The sequence below is a fragment of the Pongo abelii genome, chromosome 4 (genome assembly GCF_028885655.2).
Source record: "Pongo abelii isolate AG06213 chromosome 4, NHGRI_mPonAbe1-v2.0_pri, whole genome shotgun sequence".
NCBI lineage: Eukaryota > Metazoa > Chordata > Mammalia > Primates > Hominidae > Pongo > Pongo abelii.
The window spans coordinates 10,490,015-10,514,884 of record NC_071989.2 but is presented as its reverse complement, the minus strand read 5'-3'; the positions used below and the strand labels follow the sequence as shown (position 1 = coordinate 10,514,884).

The 24,870-nt window shown below is 37.2% G+C and overlaps 1 protein-coding gene across 2 annotated transcripts in view; it reads right to left on the bottom strand.

Annotated features, from left to right (window-relative positions):
• MARCHF6 (membrane associated ring-CH-type finger 6) overlaps positions 1-24,870 on the bottom strand; it is an 82,980-nt gene that overhangs the window by 33,592 nt on the left and 24,518 nt on the right. For both annotated transcript variants that reach the window (XR_008525137.2, XM_002815428.5), the window contains exons 4-15: positions 21,867-22,010; positions 16,760-16,832; positions 13,329-13,497; positions 12,096-12,285; positions 9,658-9,719; positions 9,022-9,054; positions 6,487-6,538; positions 2,896-2,954; positions 1,605-1,685; positions 1,292-1,360; positions 1,137-1,211; positions 220-354 (exon numbers count right to left, since the gene is read on the bottom strand). Coding sequence is in view for 1 of the 2 variants with exons in the window: in XM_002815428.5 (XP_002815474.1) it covers positions 220-354; positions 1,137-1,211; positions 1,292-1,360; positions 1,605-1,685; positions 2,896-2,954; positions 6,487-6,538; positions 9,022-9,054; positions 9,658-9,719; positions 12,096-12,285; positions 13,329-13,497; positions 16,760-16,832; positions 21,867-22,010 (1,142 nt within the window). In the remaining variant the exon portion in view is untranslated. The remainder of the gene's footprint in view (positions 1-219; positions 355-1,136; positions 1,212-1,291; positions 1,361-1,604; positions 1,686-2,895; positions 2,955-6,486; positions 6,539-9,021; positions 9,055-9,657; positions 9,720-12,095; positions 12,286-13,328; positions 13,498-16,759; positions 16,833-21,866; positions 22,011-24,870) is intronic.

Here is a 24,870-nt window from a genome sequence, read left to right as displayed (position 1 = left end):
CAGACAGAAATATTAAAACTTGCCAATTATGGACACAAACAACTGAAACAGTTTAAAGTAATTAAGTCAAAGTCCCCAATAAGTTATTCCCTCTTAGAATAAAATAGTAGAGAATATGATTTAGGTAGGAAATCATCATAGCCTTTGAGACATGACTGGTGGTGAAAGCAAAAGTCCTTTTTATAAATGTACAGCATCAGCATTTCCCTGTAGACTTACCTCTCTCAGTAGTAGAATGAAGGAGGCAAAGTAGAAGACATATACCATTCCCACTAGCCAATGCAGAAACATGGTAGTACCTGGAGCCGACTGAAAGCTCAGTTCTCGATCTTTCAGAGTAGCATCAAACATTTCCTGAGCCAAAAGAGGACAGGTAAGAGAGATCTGTGCCCCCTACATTTGCCAAGTTAACATTTTCATCTTCTAGGAAATAAATAATCAATATGCATGCAAAGAACAATTCCTAGAACTGCAGTTCACTTAATGTCTTCCATATACAAGATTGGCTACTGCTTCAAATATAAAGAATGATAAACCAATTGGTAAAAGCTTTATTAATACTGATTCTATTAAAGAACTATTTTTGATGAATGTAAAACATTTTCTTGGTTATAGGTCTGCATTCTTGAGAAGTTTTAGAAGTAAGGTATGGGAGGGTAAATGTTATCTCAGAACCAAAGGCAGCTTTTCTACACATAAAATATTTTTGAAACAATCAAAAACTGATTATCACTAACAGCAATTAAAGAGTATAATCAAGACTAAGCATATTAGTTAAATCAAATGATTAGGGTTAAATTTATTACTACAAAGACAGTTTCCTTATCAAATTATTCTCTATGTATATAATGTCTTAGCATTATCTACACAAATTGAAGACAGCAAAATGGGCAATAAAATTCTCCACTATTAGAAAGATTCCATCCAAACTATCCTGACATCAAAAATTTGCACAAAGCCTCAAAAACTCAGGTACTCAAGAAAAATTAACATTAAGATTCTATACTGATACACATGCCAAAAGAATAAGCAAATTATCAAATATTTACTTCCCTTTAAAAAGAATCCATGCTGAAGACTTCCTTTTTTGAAGCCTTGAAATTATGCTATTATACAATAATGAATACTCAACTTACCAAGGAACAGATATCCAGCCACCAACCACAAATGAGAGGGAATACTCCAATTTCTACCACCACTAACAAAGAGACCTTAAGTGAAAATAAAGGTCATCAGTATCACCCAAATGTAGGAGAAATCATTTCCAATTTTAAGTTATAACAGGAATTACCTTAACAACAATATAGCAGACTCCCAGTAAGCGACGAGATCTATGAAATTTCACAAGAGTTGCCAAGCCCTACAGCATCAGGTCAAGGAAAAACTGAGTATTTAAAGGTACAATGAAACAGGTAACTACTTAGCCAACATTTAGTATTTTTTGACAGAATTAATTTATTTCACATTTTGTCCACACTGACCCTTACTGCAAATACCTACAACTTTTACTAAGAGGACAAGGATAGACAAGTTTCACCATTAATGAAGAGTTCTTTGGTATGAATAATATTAGTGAACACCCAAGTTGGTTCATTAAAGGATACATGACAAATTATCAGTGTTATTGCTAAAAGTATATACCCAACTATGGTTGTGATTAGGCCTTCAAAATGAGATGCTTGGACCTGGAAATAAGAAAAAAGTAAATAAAATTTAATTTTACAACATGTCCTACACTCCGGTTTTCCCATATTAAACAATCTAAATGACTAAAACACAATTGTCGAGACAATTTATAACTAGAAAACAACTGTAAAATCTCCTTTGGATGACATCTCTGAAAACCAAATTCTTTCACTGACGTTATATATTACTAAAAAATGAAGAAAAATTAAGTAACACTTAACCCAAGGAGACAAAATAACAGTAGAGTGAATTAAATTTTACAAAAACAAGAGCACTGTATTACAACAGCCTGCCCTCTACTCTCACTCTAAAGCAGATTTGCTAAAGGCTAACCACTGAAAGCAGGAACACACTGCCCAAGTCACCCACCAGCTGGGTAATATCCTAGCCACCTCATTTCCTACCACTAGAAGTAACTGTTGAAGTTTCCCTTGCTCTGCAAATCTGTCCCATTCTCAACTTACAGAAAGAATTTTCAAAGTAACAATGCCTGTTGGTATTTTTTGATTCCTGAGTTTCAGATAGCAAGTGGCAAAAGTTTGGAAAGTCAAAATTTTTCAAAACACTTACCTGAACCTTTCAAGTTCTTGCATTCAACTAGTGAGAATCAGAGGTGTACTAAATATGAGAAGACTTCAGAATGTGATCTCTCAGATCTCAAATATACAAACTGAGCATATGATCCCAGATAGTCAGCTCTTCCATAAAAGACTAAATTGTTCTAGGGCCCCAATAGAGAAGTAATAATCCTTCCAAAATTTATTTACCTCTGGAAAATACTGATAAAATGTCAAAACTAAAGCACTCTAGAAAACACTACAACCCGTCATTCCAAAATAGTCTACCCTTTTTTAACTGACTGATATATTGTTACTTTTCTAAATTCAGCAGGGGGCACCTGGGGAAAGGGAAAGAAGAGAACATACAAGTTCTTGAGATGGACAGAAAATCTGCCTGTGGGGAACTTTCCCACGGTATGCCTCAGGCCCACCCAGCTGAATGGATTTCAGAGCACATTTTCATTAGTTGGCAACATGACCACTATCTCTTGAGCCACTGTTATTTTTTTTAAAAAAGAATGACACGGTATTGCCTAACTATTCCCTTGCATAATGCCAATGAAGAAATGATGTAACTCTTTAGAATACTATTTGATTAATAATCACATTTGGGAGTAATGAATGAACTTTGTAAAAGTATTATACTCACGTGTTCTTCAAATCCCAAACCAACAAGGGAGAAATGACCAATATGGTAAGGGCAAAATGCTAAAAGGGGGAAAAATTCAATGAAAACTTCAACATCAAAACAATGAACACTCCTACTACAATTCCCCACTAAAAGGAACTCGGGCTTCTTGGAGAAATGAAAGATTCCAGAACTAGGCTAAAAATACACCGCCTAGGACATTCTCTGTAACTAGAGAACAACGAAGCTATTAAGGTCTAATAGGGCCATGCCAAATCAACACAGAAACCATTGTGAAAACAGGCCAAAGAGAGGAGAATATGAGCATCAAAATGAATAATGACCAAAACTGATGGAAAAACACTGAACATACACAAATCCATGAGTTTATGACGCTCAAAAAAGGAAAAGTCCAAAATAATAATCACAAAAAGAGAAAAAGCAACATCAAAGAAAATACTTTGATGTTTTGGAAGCAGTTAGCACACCCACGGGAATAGTTAATGCACCAATTCCTTATTCTGAAAACCAAAATTAATGGGAAAAATATGAGCATCTGTCCTACTTGCCCTGGACAGACAGGTTCGGGTTGACTGAATAGTCCCAAATTGATAAGAATTTCTTCTTCTTTCAGAAAAGTCAGCCAATAAATGTAAAAAATGACAGTTTAAAAATCACCATTTTGCCACCCTTAATACAGGAAATGATTCTGGCAAGGATCATCAAGAGCTAATAAAAATCATTAAGTGGAAGGTTGATGGAACACTGTAAGACACTAACATATCACTCCCAACAGATTATTTTATAATGGTAAAGGGAAAAACAAAACCTAAGATTAGAGGCCCAGGTTGATATCAGCTGAATCCAGTGATAAAAGTGGACAATCCGGCATCATGTATCTCAGCTCCTCACATATACTATTAATAGGCACAGTGTGACCAGTGATGGATTTGTCCCAGATGTATTCAACCTGAATCTAATAAGGCCTTTAGATCTGACTTCCAGTTTAAGAGAAATATGGGAGACAAAGGATTAAGGCAGAGGACATCCAGGAAACAGATGGACAGATGTAAAATATGACATGCTGCAAGAACAGTTAACCTAATCCCAGCAACAAATCAATGGCCAAATAGGGTGAGTTGGGGGAAGCAAAGAGAAGAATACTCTAGATTAAAAGACTAATAACTTATAACTTAACAACTAAAAGTAATATGTGGACCTTATTTGGGTCTTCATTCAAAGAAACCAACTGCAAAATGGTATCTAAGGGACAACCCAGAGAGTTTGAATATGATGGATTATTAGGAAATATTAAATTCTAGTAATTTTGTAAGGTGAGATAATGGCATTATAGCTAAGTATGAAAGTCTTTTTAAAATCTTTATAGCAATAATTTTTATAGTCTTCTTTTTCCTCAAGTCTTTCTGGCTAAATTTTACTTCATTCCTAATAATAAAATATAGTTATCTTTTCTTTATGGTAGAAACAAATCGACAGCACAGTAGATTACCAGGGGAGTGGGAAACTCAATCATGAAGACAGAAGTCAGAGTGAACCTACTAGGGATCTGGCCTCTAATCCTTTCTGACTATTTCATGGGTAGGAATCTTTTTGAACATGTATTCCCAATATATTTAAATTTATTTATAAATTATATATATGTATTAGTTTACTAACATATTGCATGTGATATAAAGCAGAAGAAATTTTAAAAGGTAATGAAAAAAACTGTATGTTGAATTTTGCCTATTTTGCTCTCATATCCCAGTCTGAAGATGACTCAACTAGGTCCCTGGGAGGGGCAAGTTTTAACTCTATTAGCAGATGTATTAAATAATTATTAACCTTAAACACCAGTTGCAACAATCGATTTCCATCCCATTACACACAAACTAATGGAAAGGCATCCTGAAATTAAGGACAATTTCTCAGGATTGCTGCCTGCTACTGGAAGACCACAGCTTTGTCAAATTATATTTCTGCAAAGCATGACCACAAGAGCCAAAAAACTGCCTGTAGAAAACTTCCAACAGAGCAACACATGCAAGAAAAAAACAGGAGGGTGTTTAATCCCAATGATTAAAAGAAAAAGTATGTTCCTAATGGAAGAAAACTTGTTTCATTTCAAAAGATTCTAACTATATAATAAAACATAAGTTTACTAAGAAAATTCTTTTCGCAGTATAAGCTCAGGAGGTTGGATTAGAAAAAGCTTTACTTAGATTTGATTTCTATAAATGAGAGTTCTTATTGGTATAATTCATGTTTTAAATGTGACCTGTTTCTCCAAACATTAATTTAGCATTAAGCTTTTCTGCAAGAGTAAAGACTTAGATCTATAGATCATTTTTTCTCTCAAAAAAAAAATGCAGTCAAGATCATAACAGTTTCAGTCTATATATGAATTATTTTACATAATGCAAAATAAATGCATGATAACACACAGACACCCCCACATGTAAAGGGAACAAAGAATCCTAATCAATCTGCACCTTTGTGAGTATCTACTAAAAATTAAGAAATCAATGGAAGTACCCGAAATACTTTGTTAACAAAATACAAGTAAATTTATCTTCCTCTTTTACAGATAATATACAGAAATCAATTTCTGGTCTCATCCTCAGTCCAAATATTCAAAGCCCCTTACACCACATGGCTTCTTACTAAAGATGTCTGCTTTACACGCCACAGTGTAGTCCCCAGCAGAGCAAATAACTTGGAATTTGGTGGAAGAAGCCTTGGGAAATCTCTACTCATCCTCTTCAGCAGAGCTGAGGGGTAAATCCCATGTACTAAGGAAGGAATTTCTCATAGATTATCCCTATATAGGGATATGTTGCCTGAGGTCTCTGAGACACAAATCATAGGACACCTAACGATAACCCCATTCTATCAGACTCTACCTCCTCACCCCTAAGAGATATAGAAACTGAATTCTAAGGCCTTGGTTTATTCAACTTAGTTTTCCTTACCTCTTCTGGAAAGGAAAAAAACCTCTGTCAACAGTGTCTCCTCAACCTTGCCTTTCTTTCTCTAACTACTCCCAATGGAAGGGACCATTGTGTGCTGTCAAAGAATCCTCACAGCTGCCCTCTCAGAAGTGCTTGGAAGTGATTTTGCATGTGCTGGAATCTGGTTCTAAGGGGCGCTCACATTTGGGGAAGGCTTACTGTCTTCCCACAAGCCTACACTCAGCTCTGGTAACAGCTCCCAAGTCAAGATCTCTAGAAGGCAATGGTCAGGATTTTGACAGATGAAAACAAGATATTCCACCATAGGGAAGAGCACACACAATCAGCATAAAACTAATTCCAGAAATGGGAAACTGTATATTTTCAAGTCGGTCTAAAACCAGCTTCTACAAAAAAAAAAACCCAGAAATGCCCAACAGAGGGAGAGACAGGTAGGTAACTGCAGTCACTGCTGCTTAGGAAAGTATCTGTCTGTCTGGGGCCTATCTATACAGGGTTTGTATCTGAAACTATTTTCATATACTGCTTAGTATTTATTTCTATGTTAAAAAATAATAATAATAAACCTATAACAAGGCTCCTACAAAACTAAATTCCTACCATAATACTATATAAAAAAAAAAGCACAAACACAACTTACCAAAAACAAGAATGAACAGTGTATTTAAAGATACCACCCAGAAGACATGTTCCTAAAGGAAAAAAGCATCAATAAAGCATATTCAATTCATATTTAACATATGTTTAATTGGACTATTCCACTTATTTAGCTAGAGCCAAATAGTAAAAACAGCTAAGATTGAAATTTTCCCTCTATTGTTTTGGGATTTCAATCTAGACATAATATGTAACTTTCATTTTTCATTAGATAGCTCACACAACTAAGCCTAATAAAACTCAAAAATGTTACATGTAGAAAAAACAAATTCATTTATAAACATTTCCTTTTTAGAAATAATCTACCACAAATTACACAGATTTTCATAACTACCAGATTTCATTTAAATCAAATGACACTGAAAAATTTCAAATGGAGAAAAATTTGAAAGCCAAATTAATTGTAAACATCATGTTAATGTCAACTGCAGTGTTTCTTTCAACGTCCAATCTGCCTTCTTGACACCTACAAGGTCACTACTGCCTGGCTACCACTCCTTTGGAAAACTCTAGCTTGATCTCCTCTGATCCCTCCACTCCCTATGGTGCCCTGACTTTCTTTGTCCTATCTCACCTGACCATCTGGTCACCTCCCACCTCTAAGGTGACAGCTATCTGCCTATTCCTTCAGCCATGTTATACACACTTTAGCTATGCCCCATGCTGACACTGACCAGACTGCCCAAGTCAATTCATTCATGCCCACAACCTTCCCCAACCATCAAGTTAAATGATCCTTCCAAAGATCTTTTGTCTAAAAAAAGGATTTCTCTGTTCAGGTCCCCTAATCTTCCACAAATCCAACCAGAAAGAAGGGTAATTAGTTTGTAAATGACTATTACATTTCTTCTCACCATGTTGGCTCAATCTTTTCAACCTCTCTGCCTTAAGGGCTCCTAAATTTTCCCTATCCCCAACATATTTTATACTTCAACCTCTAAGTTATCTTCGCTGAAAATCTCCTGCTGACAAACTCCATTCCACTAAGAAAGACCTAATCAAACCCTCTTTTGTGCCCCTCTTGTGTCCTATGCACACTTTTTGTCACTGAGACTCCAAAACATTCCTTGTTTACATGTTCATTTCTCTCTACCACACTATAGAGCATCTTTGAGAACAGGGACCCTGTCTCATTCATAGGCATTGAATTCATAGGCACTGAATTCCCCAGTGCCTATCACAATAGCTGGCACACTATACATATTAAATACTTTTTACTAAAATAATGAATTCTTCCTGTCAAAGGTTTTTCCAATAATTCAAATGAGTTTGAGTTAACACCACTATCTCAACGACTTCTGTCCTTCATTTATGAGGAACTGACGGGGTAAGAAATATAAATCAGTATGTGGCCAAATAATGCTTTCCATACTGACTGTGATCAAACCATGACTCAAAGCTCATTAATATCACATTCCCACTAAACTGTGGAATTATACCAGATATGTTCCTAAAAACCTACACACTGCTAAATTCAACATCCTCTTCTGGTTAACATCTGGAGCCACCCTGAGGAGAAGGCCAACACTGAGGACAGCAAAGGAGACAGATGGAGATATCTGGGTCTCTGATGACATTGTTGGGCCTATGGATCAAGCAACCTCAAGCCCATTCTTCTTCTGGACTTCCTGTTATATTAATCTTCCAACCAGTAGGGGTTCTGCTACCTGCAGCCAAAGTCATCTGAAGCTATTTAAAAATCCCAAATGGCAAATAACTTCATATTACAGGACCTGAAAACAGCACCATTTCTTCTTAGAACAAGTTCTTTAAAGAATTGCTCCTCACCTTAGAGTTGCAATCTTTACTAATATGGCAAAGTTCCTAGGTAAAGACAGGTGGGGTTCAGCAAACAGGAAAATCTAACATCAGCCTGGGGTGTCTCACTGTGAAAATATGCAAAACTGCTTTGCTTCCACCAGTACAGGCAATAAACACTGCAAGATGAAACTTTAAAAGAAGACCAAGTTCTTTTTAACTACCATTAACTTTGGGGTTTCTTTGCTAAAAATCAAATATTTAATAATTTTTTTTAAATATTACCTTTATGCTTTTTCAATATTTTCAGCACACTAAACATATCATCTTCAACATATAAAGTAATTAAAAGCCAAAGGGCATCTTGACCTTTACTACATACTATAAATGTGAAGTTTCTGAATCACTAAGACAACTCCAATTCTGTTATTAAAAAGAATTAGTTTTGGCGGGGCGTGGTGGCTCACACCTGTAATCCCAGCACTTGGGGAGGCCGAGGCGGGCGGATCACGAGGTCAGGAGATCGAGACCATCCTGGCTAACATGGTGAAACCCCATCTCTACTAAAAATACAAAAAATTAGCCAGGCATGGTGGCGGGCACCTGTAGTCCCAGCTACCTGGGAAGCTGAGGCAGGAGAATGACATGAACCCAGGAGACGGAGGGTGCAGTGAGCCAAGATCACGCCACTGCAGTCCAGCCTCGGTGACAGAGTGAGACTCCGTCACAAAAAAAAAAAAAAAAAATTAGTTTTACTTACCAGAAAAACTAGTGATCCATCAAGTCCTAGCATCTAAAATAAACAAAAATGATAAGCATTAAGATGCAACAGAACTTTCTATTCTAATTTACGAAAAGCCGCATTTTCCTTTCAATATCTTTAAACACAGTCCTCACCCACTTCCTGTACTTTCCAATACTTCCTATCATTTTCAGAAAATAAAAAAAATTCTGTTTCTGAATGAGAGTTTTATATTTTGGGTCTCCTTTTATTCAAAATTACATGATTTATAAAGTCTAAAAAAATTCCATCTTGGATTTGTTACTCAAGATATACAGCTAATTAAGACTACTTCATAATAAAACTGTATTATTTTGTCAACTGAAGCATGAAAATACTACTTAAATTTAAATTGTTATTTTGTTTTTCAAAAGTCCACAATTTCAGGTAAAACATTTCCTAAATGGAGCAAGATTTTGTAAGACAAAAAAAGCCACCAACATCACAATATTTTGACCATAAACAGTATATCACTTAACTTTCACTAGGAATGAAAATTCTAGTAACTTTTCATCAACTGTAATGATAACATTAGTGTATACATCTAAATACACCAAAGTTTAAAATATATTTTAGGATTAAAACACCAGGATACTTGACAGAAAAAGGTCTTACTCTTTCCCATGTAAGCTCTTCGGCAGCTCGGTCCCATTCTAAAGCATTCCAATTCATGTCATCTGAAAATATAATTGCAATTTAAAGATTACTGATGGAACTTGAACTAAAAATAATAAATAATAAAAAAAATAATGCACTAAAAATAGTAAAATTTAGTACTTTGTAAGCTGTTGTTGAGAAGCTAAGCCACATTTCCATACTGAGTATTTGCTTGTCAGGGAACAAATAAGAATAAAAACATACATATAAATAAATAATACATATAAAGTAAGGTAATCCTGGATTGAGATAAATGCTAGGAAGGGAATAAATAAGGTTATGTGAAAGAGAGGAATTCAGTAGCTCTAAGCTATTGAATCTGGCAGATTTGAGAAAAGTAAGGAAGCCAGGGGACTAAGGACATTCTGAGTAATGATATGGGTAGTAGAAAGACAGAAATCAGATCATACAAGAGGAATGTGGAGTCTGGATTTTATTCTTTAGTAATGGGAAAACTACTAAAAGATTTAAAGGCAGCAGAGTAATATGAACTATGTGGAGCAAGAATGGAAGGAGAAAGAATAGTTAGAAGCTACTGTATTAGATCAAGAGAAAGAAAGAATGGCCAGACCCAAGGGTAGCAGCAGGCTGTATTCTCAGAGCCTCTGACCTCTCCCTGCAAAGGCCCCCTGTTACCATTACACAAGTCACTTTTTCTCATCCTTAAGAGGTCTCAGCTCAAATACCACGTACTCTGAGCTACCTGGAAAACCTTATTCAAAATAGGTCTAGGCTGGGCACAATGGCTCATGCCTATAATCTCAGCACTTTGGGAGGCTGAGGCAGGAGGATCACTTGAGCCCAGGAGTTCAAGACCAGCCAGGACAACAGGGAGAACCCATCTCTACCAAGAAACAAAAACAAAAACAAAATTAGCTGGGCGTGATGGCATACATCTGTGGTCCCAGCTACTTGGGGAGCTGAGGTGGGAGGATCACTTGAGCCCAAAAGGTCAAGGCTACAGTGAGCTGTGTTCCTGCCACTGTACTCCCGCCCAAGTGACAGGGCAAAACCTTGTCTCAAAAAAAAAGTAAATTAATTAAATAGGTCTCTCCCCAACAGCATCCTCAGAGCAACCTGCACAACACTTATCATGACGTGTATTTCCTGCTTTTTCACTAAACCAGAAACTCCAGGAATGCAGCAGCCTAATGTTTTGGTCACAGTTATATGCTCAGTGTCTAACAGAGTGTCTGACACAAAGAGACACGAAAATATCAGGCATGCCAAGTAGAACTAGAGATAGTGCAAAGCTTGACAGGAAAACTGTGGTGGGAGGGAGGAGGGGAAGTGAGTGACCGACAGCTGACTGGTAGACCCTGTCTTGGATCTTTTTTTTTTTTTTTTCTTGAGACGGAATCTTGCTCTGTCACCCAGGCTGGAGTGCTGTGGCATGATCTCAGCTCCCTGCAACCTCTGCCTTCTGCCTCCTGGGTTCAAGTGATTCTCCTATCTCAGTCTCCCAAGTAGATGGGATTACAGGCGTGCGCCACCACGCCCAGCTAATTTTTGTATTTTTAGTAGAGATGGGGTTTCACCATGTTGGCCAAGCTGGTCTCAAACTCCTGACCTCAAGTGATCTACCCATCTCCTGTCTTGGATCTTATTTTACATTCTAGAGTTTACACTGCTAGAAAACGAGACGTTGATATATTTAGATGGCATCTTGTCTGCAGTATACACTTCAAGATTCTTTTTCAATCTTAGAAATTGCACTGACTCATGAGACATGGAAAGAGAGAAGCAAATGAATGAGGTAAATCTGTATCAAAGTCCTTTATTTAAAAAAAGTAGTACCTAATCCAACTTAAAAAATAGTTTCTTCCTATCTATCCTATTAAAAAAGTCCTGTGTAGGCCGGGCGCAGTGGCTCACGCCTGTAATCCCAGCACTTTGGGAGGCTGAGACGCGCAGATCACAAGAGTTCAGGAGATCGAGACCATACTGGTAACACGGTGAAACCCCGCCTCTACTAAAAATACGAAATATTAGCCGGGCGTGGTGGCGAGCACCTGTAGTCCCAGCTACTCGGGAGGCTGAGGCGGGAGAATGGCATGAACCCAGGAGGCGGAGCTTGCAGTGAGCCGAGATAGCGCCACTGCATTCCAGCCTGGGCGACAGAGTGAGACTCAGTTTCCCAAAAAAAAAAAAAAAAAAAAAAAAAAAAAGTCCCGTGTAGAAAGGATTTTAAAACACAAAACATGCCCTGTTTCATAGAAAAACACACATTTATGCATATGTACATCCATAAATGCCAGTTTGCCAAAATAAAGTAAAAATAAGTTAGAAATAGAACTTCACAACATTAAAATTTGAAAACGCCAGCCCTTTTCCTCAATGCAAGTTGAGAACAGATTTGCAGTGCTGAAGAGTGAGGACACACAAGCAGCCATTACCCTGGGCTCCATTATTAGCATCTGCCGCATCTTCCACACCAGCGTCATCTTCCTCCTCATTGTCCTCCTCCTCCTCTTCTGCCTGGTCATCCTGGGCATCAGGGTTTTCCCCCACCACTGCGTTCTCAGCTGGTGGGTTAGCAGGCTGATCAGCAGCAACATTTTCTGCACCATTTCCTCCTGCTGGAGCCTAAAATCACAGAAAAGCCCAGAAATTTAGATCCACTTGTCTGTTTTGCTCTGTTTCCAAATCACATTATTCCTGCTAAAAAAAAAAAAAAAAAAAACAAAAAACTAGGCCAGGTGTAGTGGCTCATGCCTGTAATCCTAGCACTTTGGGAGGCTGAGGCAGGCAGATTGCTTGAGCCCAAGAGTTCAAGACCAGCCTGGCCAGCACAGCAAGACCCTATCTGTACTTAAATTAAAAAGTTAGCCAGGCATGGTGGTTTGTGCCTGTAGTCCCAGCTACTCAGGAGCCTGAGGTAGCAGGATCTCTTGAGCCTGGAGGTTGTGAGGCTGCAGTTAGGTGTGATCATGCCACTGCACTCCAGCCTGAGTGACAGAGCAAGACCCAATCTCAAAAAACCAAAACAAACAAAAAACTAGAAAACAAATACAAATTCTACTAAATTCTTTTTAAAAAGAAAACCTTTCAAAGACATCTTTTTTAAATGTATCTGATGTGGGATCAATTTTAGTATATAAGAACATAGTCTCACTTCGTAACACGTGTACATATTCATTCAGTATAATTTAGCAGATTAACAGTTCACAAAGCATTATAGAAAATGGTTAACAAATCTGGCTCTCTTAAAAACAACACTCTGTAGTCCTTTTTATAAGACAGCCTTTGTCTTTATTGACAGCATCAGGGATGAAAATACATTTTTTTAAAAATGTACATACATATATACATACATGCTCTGTTATCAAACACTTGAGGAAATATTTTCAAATTTCTGCTCAGTGGGTAAGACTGTGCACATGGACTTCAGTATAACTCCTAATGCTGTTCCCACTCTAGCTAGAAAATTAAGAGGCAAAGTCATAATACTACTTTCTTGATTTTTCACATCTCTCTTCATCTTCACCCAAACCTTTCCACTGCCTTCCTTTGTAATAACAAAAGAATGTTTATGAGGGACATGGAAGTCAAGAGTTTGAGACTTAGAGAGAAACAATAATTCTCATGACCTACCTAAATAAAATCAATTTTGGGGTAGGGGGAGTTACCTCATTTTGGTGATGCCCCGCAGCATTGAAGGGTGGGGCAGCATGCTCCAACCAAATTGGTGCTCCCCCATGGACTATCTGCTCTCTCAACCACACCAGGCTGATGAATGCACACAGTGTGCACGTCACCACAAAACAACCCTGCAAACAATCTGCCAACAAATTTTCCCTATTAAAAAAAAAAGTACATATAATTACTCCAAAGAAGACTTAAAATTAGGAAAACAAAGGTAAAAAAATTTCTTATACTAAAGTCTCAGAAAAAAAAACAGCCAGAAAAATAAATCATAACTTTTTGGATGAAAATCTCAAGTTTCTCCAAAAGAACTATTTGTGATTATGGTGAAATTCTACTTATAAGAGAACCTATACATATTTATGTACTTGTATTATGTATTTTATTTAGGCATCAAATACCATCAGAACTATATAGAAATTACCTATCCATAGCCTATCTTTTGAAAATGGCCTAGAAACAGAAAGGCAGCAAGCAAAAAAAGACAAAAGCAGTCTAACACTTGACAAAGGCCATGCATTAAATTTATGTAATTTACCAAAGGTTAAAACTCTGTCCAACTCTTAAGAATTTCTGTATCTTTATTTTACACACGTTTAAAAACTTGATTAGCTGACACCTGAACCCACACAAATTAATAGAATCATCAAATCAGAAAAGAGGAGAAGCTCCTCCAGATAAGTCTAATGACAACATAAAGAAATGAAGGTTGAGAGATATTCAGTATGCCATATGTAAGACAAAGAGGTCTATTATAAATTTTATAAAAGTTTGTCACTTGGCCAGGTACAGTAGCTCATGCCTGTAATCCCAGCACTTTGGGAGGCCAAGGCAGGCGGATCACTTGAGGTCAGGAGTTGAGACCAGCCTGGCCAACATGGTGAAACCCCATCTGTACTAAAAATACAAAAATTAGCCCGGCATGATGGTGTGCACCTATAATTCCAGCTACTCGGGAGGCTGAGGCAGGAGAATCGCCTGAACCCAGGAGGCGGGGGTTGCAGTGAGCCGAGATTGAGCCACCACACTCCAGCATGGGTACAGAGTGAGACTCCGTCTCAAAAAAAAAAAGAAGTTTTTCATTTAGAAAGCAAATCAAGTTTTGATGCTAACTGCAATCATACCAAAAGTGTATTAGTTTCTCAACAAATCCAGAAAGGCAAAGTATGTTTCCTTTAGTAATCATACAAGAAAATGCATCAAATACCGTGATACTGAAGACCATTTTGTCCTTTTCCTTTCTTAAGAGGCTTATCTTTCCTTCCCTAGTCCATGTTTATGATTTAGGAATTATTCACAGATAACTCAAAAACCTCTGGACTCTTAGCCATTGGAAAATCCATTATTTTAATGGAATCACTTTTTTCCTCCATAGAAAACCTGAGAAGGGTCAATCTGGTAGACCTTGACCCAGCAGCTCCAAACTTAAACTAAACTGGTATGGCCTCTAGGAAAATATAGTCTGCAAATATGTCCTGAATCAAAAGAGGAATCCTAACTACCACCTTAGTAAGGAACTCTCTAGGCTATTAAATTCTGAAAGGTTGGGACTAAAATATCCCCTTTACATCTTCCTTGCCATCAGCAATAATCCTAACTGTTTGTTACAGATTTTAAACATTCGGTGACAAACTCTGGAGTCCTTTTTCCTTATTCCTTTAATCTGGGCTGGTTTAGTGAATCCTGGACAGAGGTGATGCTGCCCAAGTTCCAGAGCCCAGAGGAGGGCCTGCAAGCTTCTTCTCTTGCCCTTTTAGAATGCTGCCGAGACTACCATGTAAAGAAGCCCCACTAGCCTTCTAGAAGATAAGAGGCCACAAAGAGGAGAACCAAGGCATCTCAGACAAACCATCTCAGATCATTAAGTCCCAGTAAAACAGCTGAGTGACCTAGGCAAGCCCAATAGAGGAAAAGCTCAGCTGAGCCCAGCCCAAACTGCTGACCCCAGAATTATAAGCAATAAAATGGTAGCTGTTTTAAGCCACTAAGGTTTGGGACAGTTTGCTTTGCAGCAATAGATAACTGATACAGTGCACCTAGAGATGACCTCAATTACTGAGCTACAGAATACACAGAAACTGATAAGACATTAAGGAAATTTAAAGTAAAATTTCACAGAAAAAAAATTCTATAGAAAGTATAAAATATTACTCAGAAAAAAAGTAGTTTGGTCACAACTGCTATCAGAAAAACTGGCTCAATTTTTCAAACTGTAAAAGGCAGCTTAGGACTGTGAAACCAAGCCATGTTTATAATTTATTTTGACTAGCCCACTAGGCTTCCAGTGGTCCTCTGGAGTCAATGAGTAGTCTAATGAAAGCAATTCAGGTGACCCTCAAGCCAATTAGGTGAGAGGGAAAAAGAAGCCTGCCAATATAAGGCAAGCAACAATGCTTAATGTCAAGATATAGTAAAGTAACTACAGGCAAGTTCTTAGCATTTATATTCTAATAATCATGGAAAACATTTAAAAAATAAATCTGAGTTCAAATGCGTATGTTAAAAACACATGTTAAAATGAACTCTTGGGCAAGCACAGTGACTCATGCCTGTAATCCCAGCACTTTGAGAGGCCGAGGCGGGCAGATTACTTGAGGTTAGGAGTTTGAGACGAGCCTGGCTAACATGGTGAAACCCCATCTCTACTAAAAAGATAAAATATTAGCCTGGCTTGGTGCCACATGCCTGTAATCCCAGCTATTCAGGAGGCTGAAGCAGGAGACCCAGGAGGCAGAAGCTGCAGTGAGTAGAGATCACACCACTGCACCCTACCCTAGGTAATAGAGCGAGGCTCCATTTAAAAAAACAAAACAAAACAAAAAAAACTCTTATGAACATAAGACAGTAGTATATATCTCAAACTGCATGACAACCTATTTAAAAAGTCATCCCAGACGGGCGCGGTGGCTCACGCCTGTAATCCCAGCACTTTGGGAGCCTGAAGCGGGTGGATCACCTGAGGTCAGGAGTTCGAGACCAGAGTGACCAACATGGTGAAACCCTGTCTCTACTAAAAATACAAAAATTAGCCAGGCATGGTGGCGAGTGCCTGTAATCCCAGCTACTCTGGAGGCTGAGACAAGAGAATCGCTTGAACCCAGGAGGCGGAGGTTGCAGTGAGCCGAGATCGCACCATTATACTCTAGCCTGGACAACAGAACGAGACTCCATCTCAAAAAAAAAGAAAGAAAAGTCATCCCATCATTACAAAACAGTCCTATAAAACAGGTAGTATGTTTTAAAAGAAATGTCATTTACATTTATCAGCTACTTCTACTGCAGCTATAACTGTTAGTGTAATAGACATAAATTATTGTTCTCAAAAGAATTTACAAATTATAAAAATAAATATGCAAGGAAAAAAGCAAGCATCATCTACATCATGCAACACTCGTCACAGAGGTTCAATACTCACGTTGACAGCATATCTAATGGCAGTGTCAGTAGTGAGCTCACGGAGCCAGTAAACAAACACTTGTAGATGCGGCCTACCGAAAAAGAGCATGATGGCGTACAGTCACAACTCACATCATGAATTCACATAGCTGCTCAAGAAAGCAGAGGTAAAGTGGAACGCCACAAATGCCACTGAAATAAACATTAATCTTTACAAGTCTCAAAATATTAAATTTTTAAAAACACAGTCAAGCACAAATATAGTGACAATGAAGAGTAAATGTTACACAATCATGTTTAGCGCTTAGATTCTCTCTAGGTTTACTTGCTTTTTTTTTATTGAATGAGCTTAGATGTTTGAAAAGAAAAATCTAAAGTAAAGATCTCCAAAATTATAATATAAAGAATTTTTTAAATTCTAGAATTCCAAAATTTATTAAGTCTGCTCATAATAAAAGGTTTCAGTTTTGGAGGTATAAGTCTTTGAAATTAAGAGAATTTTTCAGTAGAGTATGTACTGCAATGCCGTAAATGGCAACCTGACAACCAATATTTTAAAAGCACAGATTCACAGGTCCTCTAAAATACAGAATATAATTATTCTAAATTCTGGCCATTTCAAGAAAGACAAAGTATGGGTGAATGTACTGCTATCAAGGCAGAAAGTCTTTTAGTCAGGAAGGCAGAATTCTAGACAGAATGAGATAACAGACCACAGATTTGAAAATGGGGCACAAGAATAAAAACCTGAGGCTTTCTTTCAAACCACTATTTGTGTATTAGCTTAAGCATTCCCTATATAGCCTTGTATCGGAGACTTCAGTTCAGATTTTCAGTGACTTCAATGGCTGTTTTCAAAACCAAGTCAAAATGGAAAGGTAGGAAAAGATTTTCTGTAATAAAAATTACTTACATGTTTATAAAATACTCAGGTAAGTACGCTTGTAACAATGTAAAACTGATAAACCAAATGTTTAGATAGGTAAATGGATTCATATGCAATAGGCCTTCTTACTAGAGTGCTGTGCACCGCTAAAAAAAATAAATAAGACAGCACAACACTCACGTACATGGAAAGACCGCCAGGATACGACGCTAAGCTAAAGAGAAAAGTTACAGAATACGTATCGTGTGATGTAATTTAAATTGTGTGTATCTGTATATAAACAAATTAGAACAGAAATCAAGCTTGTGATTAATAACTGTTAAATCTTGTAAGTCCTTACTTTTGCCTATTTCATCTACTGATTTCAAAGAGGCATGTAAGTCTTTCACTATGACTGTGAATGCTTTACATATTTCAAGGCCCAGCTTTCTGGTGTATGAAAGTTCTTTAATTCTATTTTCTTAGTGGATTATGCCCTTTTATTAATATGAAATATAATGCTTTGTCCCATTTAATGTATTTGAAAGATAACTGGCTGATTAATATTGCTCTGGCCTTTTGTTAGCCATTTGCTAACAAAACTATTTTTGTATCTTTAGCATTAACCTGTGCTCCTTTGTATTTATCTCTTGTAGTAGTGCAAGTTTTATACCTACACATCTACGAAGCTCTCTTGTAACAGAGAAATCCAAACACTTATGATTACAGATGTATTTAGTTTTATTTCCCTACTTCCTTCCTCTGCCTTCCCTTCCTTTCTTTCCTGCCTTTGTTTGAAATTTCCAAATTTTATTTGCTGTTTCCCACTCATCCTATTTCTATTCTTCTAGCACTTGCCTTTGAGTTTTGTTATGTCTTCATTAAAGTATATTTTACATAAATCTTAAGTGTACAGATGGGTGAATTCTTAAAATATGTATATCTTGGGTAACTACCACCCAAACCAAGATGTTCAACACTTCCAGCTCCCCAGAAGGCTCCCTCAAGCTTCTTCCCAGGCAACAGCCCCTGCAAAAGGTAACCACTATTCAGATCTCTATCACTATAGATGAATGTAACCTGTTTTAAAATTTCACACACATGCAATCATACAATTTTGTGCCTGGCTTGTTTTTGTCAAAGAAGCAAAATTAATCCATGTTATTCCATGTCACAACAGTCAGCTCTTTTTTCACTGCTATGTAGTATTCCGTTGCATGAATAAACCACAATGTATCCATTCTACTATTAATAGGCATTTGACTGATATCAGTTTTTAAGTACTATTAATAAAACTGCTGTGGTCATTCTTATACATACGTCCTTTAGTGAACAGAAAGTTCTTGTTCTGTTAGTTCTATTCCCAAGAATGGAACTGCTAGATCACAAGGTATTTGTAATATTTAGCATCAGTAGATACTGCCAGTTTTCCAAAGTGGTTATAACATATGCACTCCCCCTCGATCACTGTATGCGTGTTCCAGATGCTCTACGTCCTAAGCAACATTTGGCACTGTCTACTCTTTTTATTTTTAGTCACCCTCCTTGTGCATTTCCTCTAATGATGCTGAGCACTTTTTCATGTGTTTATTGGCTACTGTCATCCCTTGGTATCCATGGGGAATGGGTTCCAGGACTCTCCTCAATAACAAAATAAACAGATGCTCAAATTCCACAGTCAGCATTGCAGAACCCACAGATACGGAGAGCTTAGTATATTTAGTTATTTTTCCAGAAATACCTGTTCAAACCTCTGTCCACTGCTTAATTGGGATGTGTTTGCCTTTTTGTTATTGATTTATATACTCTAGATACAAGTCCTTTGTTGGATATGTGTACTGCAAATATCTTCTCTCACTCCATGGCTTTCAATTTTTTTTTTTTTGAGTGCCAGAATTCAATTGCCTTTTATTCTTAAAAGTGTCTAAGGATGAACAGAAGTGCTCAACTTTAATTATGTTCAATTTACTAATATTTTGTTTTATGCTTATTCTCCTGTATTTTATTTTAGAAGTTTCTTTTTAACTTTCACATTCAGGCTTTTAAATTCATCTCAAATTAATTTCTGTGTTAGGCTGAGGTAATGACATGATTCATTTTTTTCTGTATGGCCATCTGATTGTTGCCATACCATTTACTGAAAAGACCATCTTTTTTCCACTGATCTGTGGTGGCACTTTTGTCATTAATAATGTAACAATGTAGTTTTGAGTCCAGTTCTGGGTAGTTATAAGTCTAGTCTACATTTTTAATGCACAGTTATGCTGTATTTTTCTATCTACATCTAGAACATCTATAATCTCCCCACAAATGAGACAAGCAATTTTAAAAGCTTTAATTTCTATCTTCCTGTCACAATTTCTCCCACGTTAAGATCATCTGGAATTTTAGTTCCAGGCTGTTACCCAAAAACTATTAATTATTGCAGATTAACAATTGAGACTTAGCTATATGAAACACTTCGTCTTTGTATCTCACTCTTTCTCTCTTTGATTCCTTGCTCATTTAGTAAAGTATATCCTCAGTTTTTTCAAAAAGGTTTAAGGTAGTAAACTTTCCAATCCCTCACATCTATTGAAACATCTGTAGTTTGTCCTTCCATCTGAGAGTAATTTGCAGAAAGGGAATTTTAGGTTCAAAAACATCAAATTTTGAGTTTCCATTGTCTTCTAGCATTCAACATTGCTAATTTTAAGTCTGATGCCACTCTGCGTTTCTTTACTTTGTAGGATAATCTGGAAGCACACAATCTCTATACCTCTATCACCATCACCACCTTACCCAGCTCTAGAAAACTTGAGAATATGCCTAGGTTCGTGAGACTTTTCCTTTACCGTGGTCAGTTTTCTCGTTCAATCTAAAAGACACCAATTGTTTCCTCATCTCCATTATCTCTTTTACCTTGTGGAACTCCTTACTGGACAGACTAGCCTCCATTTGTCAATATTTATTTCTCATACTTGTAACTACTTTGTCCCTCTGAGTTTCATCCTGGGAGAATTCCTTGATACAATTTTCTAGCTAACTCACTCTTCAACAGTACCTATATTCTACTAGTTGGTATCTTCCAAGGATTTCATTTCCATAGGTAATCAAGATTATTTTATCATATTTTAAGGAGACATGAAGATATTAATTATACTAATTAAACATTTAGTTTAACTCTAATGAATCTTACCTATATACTCTGCCACTCATATACTAAGTACTTCTCTCCATGTCTATAAGAACAACAAAGAATCCAAGAGGATTCTTTGGATTGATTAGGGGGGTTGATTAGTATATCACCCTCCCAAAGAGCCTCCTATATCTGAAAGATAAGCCTCCCAATTATTTATGACCATTACATGTATGAGTATTTTTAAATTTTATTTGTATTTTATTGAGGCGAAGTCTCACTCCGTTGCCCAGGCTGGAATGCAGTGGCATGATCTCAGCTCACTGAAACCTCTGCCTCCCAGGTTCAAGTGATTCTCCTGTCTCAGCCTCCTGAGTAGCTGAGATTACAGGCACACACCACCACACCCGGCTAATTTTTGTATTTTTAGCAGAGCTGGGGTTTCACCTTGTTGGTCAGCTGGACTCGAACACCTGACCTCAAATGATCCTCCCACCTTGGCCTCCCAAAGTGCTGGGATTACAGGCGTGAGTCACCACGCCCGGCCATGTGAGTATTTTTTTAAAGGAGGCTTGCAGAATCCCAAAAGAATTCATCTTTTGCAGTCCTTTTTTTTTTCGAGACAGAGTCTTGCTCTGTTGCCCAAGCTGGAGTGCAGCGGTGCGATCTCAGTTCACTGCAACCTCCCCCTCCTGGGTTCAAGCAATTCTCCTGCCTCAGTCTCCATGTTGGCCAGGCTAGTCTCAAACTCCTGACCTCGTGATCTGCCCGCCTCGGCCTCCCAAAGTGCTGGGATTACAGGCATGAGCCACCGTGCCCAGCCGTCTTTTGTAGTCCTTGAAAGCTCTAACATACTTCATATCTAATTATGATTTGATTTGATTTTTTCAATGCTTTCATGAACTTTCATGGTTAGCCATTCTGTATGCTGTGTTCTTTCCCACATTCATTCAAAAAACTGACCTGTTAAACTCATTCTTAGTTCAGATGAACATCTTCTAAGTAAGGCTTTCCTAATACATGACATTCTGACAATCAAATAACTAAACATCAGTCAAATAATAATATGATGCAATATTGCTTTATAATATTAAGTAGTTATTCAATGTTTAAATAACTCCAATCAGAGGCATGAATACTCACATGCTGTAAGAGGAACAACTCCCAACCATGCAAAGGCCACAAGTGTATAATGAAACCAATATCGTATTGCAGTGCCAATACTTGTAACCAGTCCAGCAAATATGTCTTGAATTGGAAGCCGTGAAGGCATATCTGGAGAATAAACTACAAGCGGAAAAAAAAGTACTTACAGTTTCATGAAGATTCGAAAATAGCTTAATTCATAAATATAAAATAGACATTAACTAAACTTCCAATATTTGCCTTGTGCTTAATTTTCTTCCTATTTAAAAAAAATAAACCAAATAGTTATAATATCACATTTACCCAAGAAGTCATTTATGAGGCAAATCACATGTGAAATGTGGAAATCAATAAAGGCCTCTGGGCAGGAAAAAAAATTCAATAGATGTTCACATCCCTTCCGAATAGCCATGAACTTCATACAAGGCCCATTTACACATATTTTAACATTCAACCAATATAATCATCTGGTTTCCCAAACTACAAAAGATGTAATAAAGCAAACAGGAGCAAAAGATGAAGCTGACAACAAGCCATCAACACTCCCCCAAATATAAGCATTAAATAGCACTCAAAAAGCACAACAGTCTGCAGCAGATCATTTCATGTGGGAGCAAACATCCCACTGACATTTGTTAGCCACTTTCCCAATGTTAGCATAATACTTAAAATTTCAAATGATAAATTCAGATCTTCCCACTACTCTGCGAAATGTGGCTCAACACATTCAGAAAAAGAAAAGTTCTGCCACATTTTAAAAGGATTCCCTTTTAAAATGGTTCCAATAAAAAACCACTGCCTATTATTAAAAACCTCTACCACAGGTAGCTCGGAAAGAACATAAAGGAAAAACAAACAATTCTTTCTCCAGTAAGGCCAAAACAAGAAATTATGATATATCAGGGTTTAAAAGTAATGATCTAAAATTTATAAGAACGCTATCACAAAACTGTTCACACCTATAAACACTGAGAAATAATTGACAAATAGCAACTTTTTTTTTTTTTTTTGAGTCAGAGTCTCACTCTGCTGCCCAGGCTGGAGTGCGGTGGCATAATCTCAGCTCACTGCAAACTCCGCCTCCCAGGTTCAAGTGATTCTCCTGCCTCAGGCTCCCAAGTAGCTGGGATTACAGGCGCCTGCCACCACACCTGGCTGATTTTTGTATTTTTAGTAGAGACAGGGTTTCCACCATGTTGGCCAGGCTAGCCTCAAACTCTTGACCTCAGGTGATCCGCCTGCCTCAGCCTTTCAAAGTGCTGGAATTACAGGCGTGAGCCACAGCGCCTGGCCACAAATAGCAACTTTTAATGACACATGCCCACAGATCATTGACTTCAATAGGATATCTGGTATACAAGAGCAAGTCATTAAAAGCAAGAATAATAGAGATTTTTTGCAAAAGATAAAAGAAATAGAGAATATAACTATCAAATGAAAATTAAAATGTACAAAACAAGCTTCTATTGGCCTCAAAGTAAAAGCCCACGTATTTCCTATCAACTGAATTTCATGAAGATACTCACCTATTTAGTCTCAGTTTCCTATGAATCTTGACAAGCTGTACAGCTTTTACGTACTACAGAAAATTAATGACTACAAAATAACAGAATTGACTTTTTTATGATGAATATACAGCTCCAAAAGTGAAAATGTAATAACTTTAATCATTTATACTCATCAAATAAAGACAAAGTAAAACACTAAGTTACAGCATTTATATTGAGAAGCTCAAGATGCTTAAACACACACACACACACACACACACACACAACTAAAACACAAAAATCCTTTGTAAGGGAAGGCAATATAGGGGATCCCAGAATGAAAAATTATGCTTCAAATATTTAATAATTTGCCAGCACAGTCCTCTACTTATTTGAGATAAAACATATTAAATATTAATAGGCACAGGAATTATAGTTAAAACCTTAAAGGCTGAAAAATATTTTATAAAGGCTTATGAAATACTGACCTTAAAAGTTAGCCTCATGAAAAAAATGGTAATTTAAAACTTCGTTTGGCCAAGCAATGTCGCTCAAGCCTGTAATCCCAACACTTTGGGAGGCTGTGGCAGGAGAACTGCTTGAGGCCAGGAGTTCAAGAACAACCTGGGCAATATAGTGAGACCCCCTCTCTATTTTTTATTTTTATTTTTTAAAAAGCTTGCTGGGTGCGGTGGCTCACGCCTGTAATCCCAGTACTTTGGGAGGCTGAGGCGGGCGGATCATGAGGTCAGGAGATCGAGACCATCCTGGCTAACATGGTGAAACCCCGTCTCTACTAAAAATACAAAAAAATTAGCCGGGTGTGGTGGTGGGTGCCTGTAGTCCCAGCTACTCGGGAAGCTGAGGCAGGAGAATGGCGTGAACCCGGGAGGTGGAGCTTGCAGTGAGATGAGATCACGCCATTGCCCTCCAGCCTGGGCAACAGAACAGAGCAAGACTCTGTCTCAAAAAAAAAAAAAAAAAAAAAAAGCTTTATCTTTATGACTATTCTAATCTATACAACTTTAACTCAAAATGTAGTCCAAATTTGAAGAGTACTGAATATTTGATGAAATCAAGGCATCACTGTTTATTTTTCTAGGTGGATAATGGTATTATAGTTACGTTTTTTGAAAAAGAACCCTTACCTTTTAGAGATACATACTGAAGTATGTACAGATGAAATTATAAATGGCAGAATTATTTTTTAAATAATGTAGAAAAAATAAAAGGATAAAGAGGCAGGGAACAAGAGCATATGTAAAACAAGACAGGCTATGAGTTGACACTAAGTGATGGGTACATGTGGACTTGTTAGATTTTTGCATGTGTTCGAACCTGTCTATAATTAAAAGTAAAAAAATTTTTAAAGACAAAAAAAAAACACCCCACAAATCTCAAACATATGTGTGTGATAAAAGAGAGCATACAGTTTTTCAAAATATTTTCCTAAATATAATATCAAGACTTCCTACTACTATCAAAGAAAATCAAGCTGAAAATAGTTGCTTTAA